Source organism: Cydia fagiglandana, chromosome Z (genome assembly GCF_963556715.1).
Source record: "Cydia fagiglandana chromosome Z, ilCydFagi1.1, whole genome shotgun sequence".
Lineage (NCBI taxonomy): Eukaryota > Metazoa > Arthropoda > Insecta > Lepidoptera > Tortricidae > Cydia > Cydia fagiglandana.
Genome location: NC_085959.1, coordinates 36,531,040 through 36,545,329, shown reverse-complemented (window position 1 = coordinate 36,545,329; position 14,290 = coordinate 36,531,040). Strand labels below are relative to the sequence as shown.

General features: G+C 40.1%; 1 protein-coding gene across 1 annotated transcript in view; it reads left to right on the top strand.

The window, feature by feature from the left end:
• LOC134678244 (probable E3 ubiquitin-protein ligase HERC2) overlaps positions 1-14,290 on the top strand; it is a 114,505-nt gene that overhangs the window by 4,132 nt on the left and 96,083 nt on the right. Inside the window, exons 4-8 of the mRNA XM_063536715.1 lie at positions 9,473-9,619; positions 10,903-11,166; positions 11,293-11,448; positions 12,194-12,322; positions 13,507-13,627. Coding sequence (XP_063392785.1) covers positions 9,473-9,619; positions 10,903-11,166; positions 11,293-11,448; positions 12,194-12,322; positions 13,507-13,627 — 817 coding nt within the window. The remainder of the gene's footprint in view (positions 1-9,472; positions 9,620-10,902; positions 11,167-11,292; positions 11,449-12,193; positions 12,323-13,506; positions 13,628-14,290) is intronic.

The following is a 14,290-nucleotide window of genomic DNA, read 5'->3' as shown; positions in this document are numbered from 1 at the left end:
TTTAGTACTCATTTTATTACATTGCTTTAATTTGACATGGATAAACAAATTTATGACGCCGGATCGGTAAAATAATTTTGTTCAGGTGGATCCTAGATTTATGTGCTATGTTTTATTTACCCTTATATTTGCTTCATATTTATCAATGAACTCTATTGCCTAGGTAATAAGGGTGACGGCTGATAACTACAGCCATTTTTTATACGCAAATTATCGTTACAGTCTAGTGTTTTCTTCCCTTTTCAATACCAACTAAATTGTAGTTACTGGATGTATATACATATAAACCACAGTATAACTAAATTTAAAGGGAAACTATCAGTAAGTATATTATGTATGACTGCATTCGATAACGAGTTATATGAGATCAACACGTTTACACCTACTGAAAATTATCATCTATAAATGAAAAGTGTTTACTAGGGATGAGTCATATCTAATATACAAAGATGTCTGCGCGCGGCTACAGAGCGGCTACCGCGAAAACCAAAATTCGCAAATTGCGGACATCTATCTCTTTTACTCCAATGAAGGCGTAATTAGAGTGACAGAGAAAATATCCCGCAATTTATGAACTTCGATTTTCGCGGTTATAGCCCAGCTCAATATCAATATTTGTGCATTCCAACAAAGTCCACGATGATGCACCTTACGCTACTGGCGTAGAATTCTAAGGGTTAATACGTATTTTCGGGGTATAAAGTTTGTTTCCCAAATGCCGCAGAATGCCCTCTGACTCGTATTGCTTCTAAAAAGCTTGACAGATTTTAACGTATGTATTAGATGTTGTTAGAACCGTTTCGGTCGTAAAGGTGTATGGGAGACTTACATATTACCCAACCCTTGTAATTTTAGCAGTCCATGTATGTAAACTACTGCAAACTCTGTAGTCTGGTTATAATTTTTTCAAACATTTACCTGTAACATAAATATTTAGTATCACTACACTATACTAACTTCGCTTAGCGTCGCACTTAGTGTCTGTCGGTTTGTGTGTATGTATGTTTGCGATAAACTCAAAAATTACTGATTGGATTTTCATGCGGTTTTCACCTACCAATAGAGTGATTCTTGAGGAAGGTTTAGGTGTTTTAATTTATTAAGGTTTTGTGTAACCCGTACAAAATCGGCGCGGGTCGCTAGTTGTTTATAAAATCGTCTGTGGAATGCGGTATATGTGATGACATATTTATAATATAACTAAAAAAGTAAAAATCATATCGTGTAGAAGAAAAATTATTTAAACGGGACTTGATTCTGGACCATGCCTAGAATGAGGAATACAAATTGTTTAGACATCATTCTATATTTGATTGTTGCATATATGTAATTCCTACTCAGTACACCAAGTCTAACAATTGACTCGCAATTATTTATTTAAGTAATAAATAAATATGTAAAAATATTACAGAAAAAGATCTATATATTTGATAATTTGCATTAAAATTGAATTCAGGTGGAAATAAACAAAAATGTATGAACCCAAAGGTGGTTAGAAAACACAAAATATATTGTTTTCACACACAAACACACAGTGCAAGTAAAGTTGCACAAAGTAAAATGTAGGTTACTTGATTTCAAACACATTTTGACACTAAACATTAAGTAAATTCGTAATTAAGACACTGAGAAAATACAAGACAACATATACCAACAATTATCGTTAACAAAACTATATTGCTTTGCGAAATATTACATGCAGGTATAAATGCGTTTTGGGAGCTAACCTAACGGTGTCAACAACCCAGGGCGGATTGCTATTGCCATGCGACATTATAATGCAAAATGCTAGTTTTAAGAAGTGCAGTGCTATGGACTTTAAGATGACGCAATGTGCTGTGGGGGTAACTTAGTGTTGTGATATTCTTAAGAATAGCCCAACACTACGGTGTCCTAACGGTGTCAACAACTCACAGTACAGATGCCCAGTGTGCTAGTTTTAAGAAGTGCAGTGCTAGAGACTCTAAGATTACGCACTGGACTGTGGGAGTAACTTAATGTTGTGTTATATTTAATAGCACAACATTACAGTATCCTAACGGTGTCAACAACTCACAGTGCAGTTGCGTCCAGTGTTGTGCAGTGCGAAGGACTAATACGCACCCAGTGCTTTGGTCGGTGTCTGTCAATCAAAGTACTGGGTTTTGCGATGTGCTAGTGCCGCGTGTGACTACGCACCGCGCTGTGGGAGTAACCTAGCGTTGTATTTTTCCCGTGATAAATGCAACACTATGTATCCTCACGGTGTCAACAACTTACAGCTGCGGGTTGCGTACAGTGCAGTGCTATAGACTCTAAGCTGCGCACTGCGCTGCGGGGGTAACCAAGTGTTGTGTTATTCGCAGGAGTGGCAGAACACTACGGTGTCCTAACGGTGTCAACTACTCACAGTGCAGGTTGCGTCAGTGTTAGTGCAGTGTTAGTGACTAAGACCGCAGAACCTTTGCCTTGGTCGGTGGCTGCCAATCAAAGTAATGAGTTTTGCGTAGTGCCAGAGACTCTAAGACGGTACAAACGGCTATGCGAATTTTTGCCAAAATATTAAATAAAAGCCTTTTTGGCAGATATGAACACCAAACACACATTATGAACACGAAACATACAACATGATGATATTTAAGTTATTAATGTATGTAGGTACATTTTACATATAAACAGATATACTTAGGAACATGGAGTGAGGATCAAAGACATGTCACAATACCTATTCATTTTTACTATACAATATACTGTATATTTCAATATTAATTTTAAAATCATACACATGCATGTCATATGCAAACTAGTTACTACACTAAAAAGTTTGAACATTTTTAATAAAGAGATAAATTTCAATAGAATCTCTTGTAGGCATTCCTGCGTACTTTTTTAAAGATTTTTGACAGAGAAAGAAAGGGTTCTCGTATGCAACTTTTAAAAATACAATTTAGACTATTCTAACATATAATTTATCGGCATGGTTTACAATCAAGTAAGATTTGCTAATTGGGGTTCCGTACCCAAAGGGTAAAAACGGGACCCTGTTACTAAGACTCGACTGTCCGTCTGTCTGTTACCAGCCTTCCTGTATCTACTATAATTTCTATGTTAATGTCATAGCTGCTGGATCTCCAAATGAAAAAAAAAACAATAAAAAAATATTTAGGTGGGGCTCCCATACAACAAACCTAATTATTTTGCCGTTGTTTGCTTAATATTACGTAACCCTTCGTGTGGTAGTCCGACTCACACTTGGCGTGATTTTTATATGATTTATACGACATTTGATTTATGTGGGTTTCTCATTGTGAATCTCAACTTTCCGTCCATCTGTCTGTCTGTTACCTCTACAAGTTTAAACCTCTGAACCAATTTGGGTTATTCCCACTAGTTACCACCAAGTTTTTACCAGTGGTAACTACTGGGAATTTTTTTCCCACCTTTTACCACTGGTAACTACTGGGAATAAAAATTCCCAGTAGTTACCACCAACTCGGGTTAGTGGTAACTACTGGGAATTTTTATTCCCAGTAGTTACCACCAAAACTTTATTAGTGTTAAATACTAATAAAAACAGTAGGTATGAATAGTATAAATAGAGTTATTTTGAATTACCTAATAAAATCACTTAAAAAATCATCTAAATGGATTATTAAAATTATCCTTTAGTACATATATCATAGTTTTTGTACAAGTACTGGTTAAACTGTTTCAATATTTTTGGTCACTTATAAGGGAGTTTACTAAAACACTAATCGACTTATAATTATTTATTAAATTACTCTATATATTTATACTACACTATTTATAGTGTTTTTATTAGTATTTAACTCTAACAAAATTTTGGTGGTAACTACTGGGAATTTTTATTCCCAGTAGTTACCAGTGGTAAAAGGTGGGAAAAAAATTCCCAGTAGTTACCACTGGTAACAACTTGGTGGTAACTAGTGGGAATAACCCACCAATTTAGATATTTTTTGTTAAGGAGATAGTTTGAGTCAAATGATGGCGCGGGAAAAGTTAGCTTATTTATTTTTGTCACTGACGATGACACAATTGATGTCAGTTATTAGAATTCTTACGCGCTTGATTATAATACTATCAAATATAATTAATGGTGGACCTGAAAATAAACTATAAAATAAATAAAGTTAAAAATATTGAAGACTAATTCAGAATCTAACGACTTTGCAACACACATGTTAAAATCTGTCAAGTCTTTAGGCTTCAGAACGGGTACGAAAGAAATATAGAATATTTACGATAGTATATCGAAAACCATTATCCTTTTTTCCCAGTAGTGTTCTAGTGCTAAATATGGACACTGATTTGCTATTTAGCCGGGTCCACTGGTTTTCTATTTAGCCGGCTCCACACAGAGCGAGCATACGCACGAGGCAATTTCGCTCGCACAAAACGGCCAGTGTGCAGTGTAAGCACAGTCGGCCGAGGCGGCGCGTGTTACGTTTTGATTGATACTAGTATATTTAGATGTTATGTTAACCGTCACCCTTTTAAGTTTTATTTAAGGTTTATATTTGCTAGCTTTTACTAATAAGTTGGCGTGTGCGTCATGTTTTAATGTAGTTAAAGACGGTCAAATGGTTCAGGATTTTAGAAGTATGAGATTATAGTGGTAAGATCGTTGGATAGTTTGTTCACTAAGGAATAAATGCAGTACATTTTTGCATATTTATTGTTTCGTAGACAAAATAGCAAAAACGGTAACCTTATAGTTTTATAAAGTCCGTCTGTCTATCTGTTATTCCGTCCGTCTGACTATCCGTTATTCCGTCCGTCTGTCTATCCGTTATTCCGTCCATCTGTCTATACGTCTATCTACAAAATTCACAGTAATTTTCCTCAAACTATATGATGTAGGTAAGTATATTAATGAAATTTAGATCATAGATGTAGTTTGTAGGCCACTACATAGTTATGTACTTAGTTAAAATGATAAAAAAAAATATTTTAAGGGGACATTTCATACATGTAACTACATACCTATCAAAATTAGATTGTAGGTTTTTCAATTGTCAGATTTTTACCAATAACAAAGGTGTTATATAAAACGTTTTTGGCGTTGATGATCTTGAAGCTTAAGTATTTTTTGATTATTGGGTCGTTTTACAAGTATACGGAGGCTGGCATGACAACTTTCTATGAATGTACTTACTGGTGCAAATTTGTATTAGGAACAGTAGCAACTTGACACGTTTTGTGATAGTAACAGTATATTGTGATACTTTTGTGAAGAGTTCTTTAATCGTACAACATATTTTGTATTATATTGGCATTCCTTCTACTTAAGTGGTTTTCTTAATTTTTGGTGGCAACTGATGACATTTTCTGGTCTCCATATTTAGTTTTATCAAGTATCAATTGTACTACGCCTCTATTTAAATATAGCTATGGCGTTATAATCTAAGTCAAATCACGAGATCCCGAGTCCACCACTGTCTGGCTGTCTATCAAAAGTCCCTGTTTCATAGTGATTGGAGCAAAAAGGCTGAAAAATTCACTAATTTAGACATTTACTATACTGTTTACTGGTTCTACCTCACTTTATATGTTTATGGCAATTGTAAGATTATTTAGGTATCACTTCAAATATCTTATGACCGGCTCTGGCTAGTAAGTTTGGGTTCAAATCCCAGCTAATTTGGCAAGTGGCATTTATTTTATAAGTAATTAAAGGGTTGCTTAATTATATTGCTGTCCCACCAATGATGTTGGCGTTCAACTGTGCGAGGCAGACAACGATATATATTTATATACGTGCGATGGAGATAGGTAAATGGTGTCTATGTACGATTTTTTTTGTTCTTAGCGTCTACTTTAGCTAACTAAATTGGTATTGATTACTAAGTTTATTATTCAAGTACTATCGCTTTGTCGGGTTAGAATCCTGGCTAATTTTCTAAGTTATATCGTGTTCGCTTTCTGGCTTACTTGGCAAGCTATTAATGGTATCGGCTTCTAGTTTATTTTGCAAAAACTATGGAGTTGTCGGGTTTTTTCAGTTTTATCGTGTTTGCTTCCTGGCTAACATGGCAAGATATTGGTCTCGGCTCCTAATTTATTTCACAAGTACTATCGTTTTGTCGGGTTCGAATCCCGGCTAGTTTTCTAATTTATATCGTGTTTAACTTGGCAACCTGTTGGTATCGGCTCCTAGTTTATTTGACAAGTACTATCGATTTGTCGGGTTCGAATCCCGGCTAGTTTTCTATGTTATATCGTGTTTGCTTCTTGGCTAACTTGGCAAGCTGTTGGTATCGGCTCCTAATTTATTTGACAAGTACTATCGATTTGTCGGGTTCGACTCCCGGCTTGTTTTCTCAGTTATATCGTGTTTACTACCTGGCTAACTTAGCAAGCTGTTGGTATCGGCTCCTAGTTTATTTAACAAGTACCATCGATTTGTCGGGTTCGATTCCCGGCTAGTTTTCTAATTTATATCGTGTTTACTATACCTGGCTAACTTGGCAACCTGTTGGTATCGGCTCCTAGTTTATTTGACAAGTACTATCGATTTGTCGGGTTCGAATCCCGGCTAGTTTTCTATGTTATATCGTGTTTGCTTCTTGGCTAACTTGGCAAGCTGTTGGTATCGGCTCCTAGTTTATTTAACAAGTACCATCGATTTGTCGGGTTCGATTCCCGGCTAGTTTTCTAATTTATATCGTGTTTAGTATACCTGGCTAACATGGCAAGCTATTGGTATCGGCTCCTAATATATTTGACAAGTACTATCGATTTGTCGGGTTCGAATCCCGGCTTGTATTCTCAGTTATATCGTGTTTACTACCTGGCTAACTTGGCAAGCTGTTGGTATCGGCTCCTAATTTATTTGACAAGTACTATCGATTTGTCGGGTTCGACTCCCGGCTTGTTTTCTCAGTTATATCGTGTTTACTACCTGGCTAACTTAGCAAGCTGTTGGTATCGGCTCCTAGTTTATTTAACAAGTACCATCGATTTGTCGGGTTCGATTCCCGGCTAGTTTTCTAATTTATATCGTGTTTAGTATACCTGGCTAACATGGCAAGCTATTGGTATCGGCTCCTAATATATTTGACAAGTACTATCGATTTGTCGGGTTCGAATCCCGGCTTGTTTTCTCAGTTATATCGTGTTTACTACCTGGCTAACTTGGCAAGCTATTGGTATCGGCTCCTAGTTTATTTGACAAGTACTATCGATTTGTCGGGTTCGAATCCCGGCTTGTTTTCTCAGTTATATCGTGTTTACTACCTGGCTAACTTAGCAAGCTGTTGGTATCGGCTCCTAGTTTATTTAACAAGTACCATCGATTTGTCGGGTTCGATTTCCGGCTAGTTTTCTAATTTATATCGTGTTTAGTATACCTGGCTAACATGGCAAGCTATTGGTATCGGCACCTAATATATTTGACAAGTACTATCGATTTGTCGGGTTCGAATCCCGGCTTGTTTTCTCAGTTATACTCGTATCGTGTTTACTACCTGGCTAACTTGGCAAGCTATTGGTATCGGCTCCTAATATATTTGACAAGTACTATCGATTTGTCGGGTTCGAATCCCGGCTTGTTTTCTCAGTTATATCGTGTTTACTACCCGGCTAACTTGGCAAGCTGATGGTATCGGCTCCTAGTTTATTTGACAAGTACTATCGATTTGTCGGGTTCGAATCCCGGCTAGTTTTCTAAGTTATATCGTGTTTGCTTCCTGGCTAACTTGTCCAGCTGTTGGTATAGGCTCCTAGTTTATTTGACAAGTAGGTACTGTGGATTTGTCGGGTTCGAATCCCGGCAATTTTTTTTTTCAATTTATATTGGTACTGCTACCTGGGCTACTTGACTAGGTAGATTGGTATCGATTGCTAGGTTGTTTGTCAAGTGCTATCGATGGGTCGGGTTCGAATCCCGTATGGTTTTCTAAATTATATGTTGCTTCCTTGGCAAGCTAGATTAGTAGGATCTAAATATTCCTAGTTTATTTGGCAAATACTATATCGATTTGTCGGGTTTGAATCCCAGCTACTTTTCTCAGTTATATCGTGTTCGTGTTTGGCTTATTGGGCAAGCTATATTGGTATCGAAGACTGTCTTATTTGGCAAGCAATGTCGATTTGTCGGGTTCGAATCCTGGCTAGTATTACAAGTTATATCGTATTCGAATCCTAATTTATTTAGCAAGCTAGATAGAAATCGATTCCTAGTTTTGTTTGGCAAGTTCTGTCGATTTGTCGGGTTCGATTCCCGACTAGTTTTATTCCTGCATTAGGGATTTCAATTTCGATTTATTAGAGAAACTATATTCATTAAATCCCTTGTTTGCCTAATACGATTAGTCAGGTTCGAATCCTGGCATATTTTCTGCGTCATTAGGTTAAAAATTTGGCTTCGTTGGCAAGCTAGTTTGGGTTCGATTCCCAGCTTGTTTAAAGAGTATATCGGAATTTTATTTCCGAGTGATTACCACGTAATATTACTTTTATTTCCCGGTTTATAAGGTAAGTAAAAGCGGTTTTCCCGATTTAGTTAAAAAGTATGTTACTATCGGGTAAATTCTTGGTTGCTTTAGCAAGTCATATTGGGTTCGATTCCCGATTTATTCGGTATCATTACTTTGGTATTGTATGATGATAGGTGTAATTAATCCCTATGATATTACAAGGATGAAAATAAGTAAGAAAAATAACTGCAATCTTTTTCATGTGCTAAATTAACTTTTTATCGGTTCATTTGAAAGAAATTCAAGATACGACTGCGAACACAACGACACACGTTTCTGTTTCTAGCCATGCTTTAGCTAAAGCTTAACCACGTAAGAGATATCATGACACTAACTATATAAAGTTTTGTGTGTCTGTCTGTTTTCACTTGGGACAGACCACTGTGTGTTGACGGGTTGTTAACAAGAATTAGCTTTGTATTGTAAAGACCAATACGAACTAGCCGTGTACACACCACGGTTCCGGCTCTCTGCGTAGATACGCGCGTGCACTCGCCAGTAGTAACGTATGAAATTATATGTCAGCTGTCACATATGCTAAACGCACACAACGGTATATGACATCGGTCATATCGTCTCATACATTAAAACAGCCTTACGCTCGTATTTTCAACAGAAAGCCGGTGCCGTGTCTAATTGTGTAACTTGAGTGGATGTTCAAGCGGGGCGACCAGCGGGGCGTGCGGCCCGTCCATGTTAAACCAGTGCAAACGAGGGCCCTCAGTACAGGCTGGTCCAATCTCATCCCCTTATTCATAAACGTTTACTAAAATTGACAAGCCGATAATAATCGTCATCGTCTTTCCATCATACCAATACGTCGGAAAGGGACAATCGATTATTATCGGCTTGTCAACTTTAGTAAACGTTTATGAATAAGGGGGTTAGAATATCGACGATACGCTTCATGCCCTGCCGGTGCACCGTTGGACGCTCGCCACTGAGGCCGCACAGAGGCCGCAAACACTGTATCATTAAGAGTTCCATGTTTTCAGAGAGTACTATTTCAGTGGAAGAACGAACGGTATCAAGTTAGACAAAAAGACGGCCGCTGCCGACGACCGGGCAGTTGGCCTGGTGAATAAAACATATGACCTTGATACCCATGACGATCGCGAAGAGCAAGACGCCGATTCTGAGAGGTATTTCTTTTTGAAGTAGCTAGTTCAGCTGCTATGCGAATTTCAATCTTAAATGCACGTGAGTAAGGTTGACTTTCCAATGGAATGTATTTTTTTACCCCATCGACGGTATAGTTAAAAGTACCATTCTGTTGACATATTTGGCGTCAAAAGGAAAAATAAGGAAATATGTATGTAGGGTGGTGAAATCATGAGAGCAGAAAAAAAACAAGGTGTTTGTTAGTTTATCAACTGAAATAACTTCGATAAAATAACAACTGCTCAAATAGGCTGTAAATAGGCTCTTTTTCTGACTTTTCGATGCGAAATAATTTTTGGCGTACCCCCTGCATCCGCGCCAATTATTAATATTGTTGTCGTATTGATTCCTTGATGCCGAATCAGGAAGGGCCTTAATTAAGGAGGTAGAGTTGACTAAGTAATCAATATATTTGTACTAATTGTATGAAAAAACAAACGCAAGTAAGTATTAAAATATTAAGATGGTGTCCACGCGTCGGCTGCGGAATCCTTCAGCAAGCTGTCTTGGCAAATCCATGCGGTCCTCATGCAAGCATCTAGTTTTAATCGAGTAAGAAGGAATTTCGGCTGTTATTTGTACTGAATATAACGTTCATAAGTGTGTTAACGTGGTGGAACTGATTATGAAGACTAATTAATATAACTCTGTAATGAAGGACGAATGAATGAATGATATCAAATGGTATTGTGAAGTCAGTATTTTTGTGTTAGCAATAATAAAATTTGTAACCCAGATCTGTCGGGTCTGGGGGCGTCCATTATTTACTGCTGTGATGTCGTAAGGTTTGTCTCGACCAATAGATTAAATCACATTTGATAGAAATATTTTTGTAAAATATCTGCCAGTCATCGAACAGGAAAAAACTGCCAGCATTTGGACCCGTCATCATCAATCAAATCATCACAAACGACGTGTGACAACCTATAGACCATACTTGACCTGGGGCCTGTAGCATAACAATGGAGCTGGCATTAATGTCAATTTGATTGTCGAATTCTCCACTAAATATACCACGTTGAAAGCGAAATCTACAGTTCGTCCGACTGTCTAAATAAAAAATAAACCTTCGTCGAGAGTACCACCGACGATAAACTTTTACCGGCTTTCCATATTTATAACTTATATTACGATCGGTAGGTACAAACATAGGTACTCCCTTTCCATTCTTGTCATTGCAACTGGGCCCCTATCTTCGAGATGCAAAGCGAATTGTACTTTACTACCAAGAAACTATTTATTTGACACTTTTATCAACTCACAGCGCGCTAGGGCTTGCCCGAGTCGGCGCGCGCGCCGCGCTCCGTCTCGCTCTCTCCTTAGTCCGTCGCGCGTGGCGTTGCGGCGAGGACGCCGATGTGTGTTCGGCGCTGCTGCGTGACGCACTCGAAGCGGTTCGGGCGCTGCCCGACGCAGCCCTGTTCGCGGGAGCGGGCGCGGACCCCGCGCAGCAAGTGCCGCGCTCGCAGAAAATATGGGCCGAGGTGGTTGGCAGCGCCGCCGAGTTTCTACACCAGGTGGTTACCAAGTGAGTGTTTATGCTGCAATTCCAAACATTGTTTCGATATGACGTCTCTCGGATGTATAGTAAGGTCTAAGATGACTGAGCGTCAACACAGTACACACACAGTACCAAATTTCTATGTGTTTTTAGCGAGGTGGGCTGCAACGCGCCGCTCGGTGACTGGCGCACGTCTCTCTGCGTGTGGGTGGAGCTGTGCGCGCGGCGCGCCGAGCTCCCGGCGCTGCTGAAGGCCGCCGACGTGCTGGTCACACTGCCGCCGCAGCAGAAGCGTCAGCCGGACAACAGGTACGCCAGTGTAGCGAGGTGTGCGACTGGCGCACGTCTCTCTGCGTGTGGGTGGAGCTGTGCGCGCGACGCGCCGAGTTCCCCGCGCAGCTGAAGGCCGCCGACGTGCTGGTCACACTGCCGCCGCAGCAGAAGCGTCAGCCGGACAACAGGTACGCCAGTGTAGCGAGGTGTGCGACTGGCGCACGTCTCTCTGCGTGTGGGTGGAGCTGTGCGCGCGGCGCGCCGAGTTCCCGGCCCTGCTGAAGGCCGCCGACGTGCTGGTCACACTGCCGCCGCAGCAGAAGCGTCAGCTGGACAACAGATACGCCAGTGTAGCGAGGTGTGCGACTGGCGCACGTCTCTCTGCGTGTGGGTGGAGCTGTGCGCGCGGCGCGCCGAGCTCCCGGCGCTGCTGAAGGCCGCCGACGTGCTGGTCACACTGCCGCCGCAGCAGAAGCGTCAGCCGGACAACAGATACACCAGTCGGCGGTGTATGTATCGAGATGTGCAATTTAGTGTCGAAGTTCAAGGCTCCGAAGATGTAGTTATTTACATACACTGCCGCTACAACAATTCTTTCATCATCTTTTTTTTAAACAACTCTAATTCATAATTAGACTGCTTGCTTCCATAGTCACGTAAGGATTTTCCCTGCAGTCGGCAGTTAAGTTAAAACTTCAGTGTCATTTTCTTCTTCTCGTTTTATTTCAATAAAAACAATGGGTAATAACCTTTTTTTTTATAATACTCTCTTTCATTTCAGCACCACACCAGAAGAATGCACGGCTCCTCTCGGGCCCTTTCTACGGCGCATGGCGAAAGTAGCTGCTCCAAACCCTATGGTTATAACCGAGCCGAACACCGAAGCCAACCCTACTGTAACATACCTGAGGTAAGTTATAACCTGACGTCGACGAGCACGGCCCGACGCTGCGATCGATATGTCGGCGGCCGATCGTAAGATCAGGCATATCGTGAAATTATTAGGCACATCGTGAAACGTGAAAATCTTTGACTCATTCTCTGAGTCGACGGGGCTCCTATTTCTGGGCAGTTTTCCCCTCGGGCAAATGAAGCAAAGTAACGAACCTATCCTACCTATATATTGGTTTAATGGAGCATTCCATGAAATTGTCTATCGTTTGTCCCGTACAAACGCGCATTTTCTGAAGATTTGCAGGTATAAGACTTTCCTTTTGTATGACAAATGGTCAAAAATATGCACAGAAAAATAATCGCCTGCTTTAAATGTCGAAAAAAAAAGTCGCAACACAGGAAATAAAATGCGTTTGTACGGGACAGCCCGTGGAATGCTCCTAATGTGACTATTGTCAAAACATTACACAAGAACATTACGATCTGCCTAATCTTACGATCGGCCGCCGACAGATATGTCACCACTACGTCAGGCTTATTGGCCACAATAGTCCTCACGGCCTACTGCGAACCACGTTCGACCGTTTGCCTCTATGTCGTACTTGTAAATTCGTACGTAAGTGTGACAGGGAGGCAACACGTCGAACGCGGTTCGCGGTAGGCCCTGCGGTCAGTCATTTATTTGTTTAACATTTACTGCACAAAATAAATCCGTGAAGTGCAAAATAATTACAAGTGGTTGTTGTGTATAAATGACTCGACTGAATCACTATTTTTAGGGTTCCGTACCCAAAGGGTAAAACTGGACCCTATTACTAAGACTTCGCTGTCCGTCCCTCCGTCCGTCCGTCTGTCCGTCCGTCCGTCCGTCCGTCCGTTCGTCCGTCTGTCACCAGGCTGTATCTCACGAACCGTGATAGCTAGACAGTTGAAATTTTCACAGATGATTTATTTCTGTTGCCGCTATAACAACAAATACTAATAAAAACAGAATAAAATAAAGATTTAAATGGGGCTCCCATACAACAAACGTGATTTTTGACCAAAGTTAAGCAACGTCGGGAGTGGTCAGTACTTGGATGGGTGACCGTTTTCTTTTTGCTTTTTTTTGTTTTTTTTTATTATGGTACGGAACCCTTCGTGCGCGAGTCCGACTCGCACTTGCCCGGTTTTTTTATTTGACATTTGCTTGTATTACAGGGACCTCAATATACCCAACGGAGATGGTCTGATGGGGGTCCGGAAGGCTGGCATAGCTCTGATGTGCCACTTAAACAGGCTCGGTGAACCGCTACTGCCGCCAATAAAAGGTTTCGTTACTGTAAGTTTTCATTGTATATTGATAGCAATTCAAATTACAAACTGAAATAAATGTCATATACTAAGAAAAAGTGACCAAGGCCTCCAGTGCCCCAGGCACACAGGCAGGCAGGCAGTTTATAATTTATATAGTAGTGTTTCTATTTGATAGAAAAACAAATTAAAATATTTTCTGAAAAATAATTTAATTTGTTCAAATACTTCTAATAGCAATTCAAATATCTTTCATAAGTAAATCTATGAATAGATTGATATTGATAGAGTATTAATAGATTGTATTGTGACGTGACGACACATGGTAACTTCGAGCAACACCGGCTTCCGACACGTCGGAAGGGAGGGGCCCAAGCGATATCTCACCGTACAAATCTTTCTGCCATTTTTCGCGGGGGGAAAGGTGCACACAGACGGACTTCTCACACACTTACATACAAAATCCAATCTGTAATGACGACACAAATACATAGAAAATGACGCACGTCAAAGACAAATCTTGCAAACCTCGATCTCTTCTTGTGTACGGACGAGTGACTAGTGTCACAACACGCACACTAACACATTTTCGTTGAAGTATGTCATTGTATTCTGAGAAATGAGAAGTCGGATTTGTCGTTCGACCGATCCGCAATTTGTACTGAGCGAGCAAAATCGATAAATCCAACAA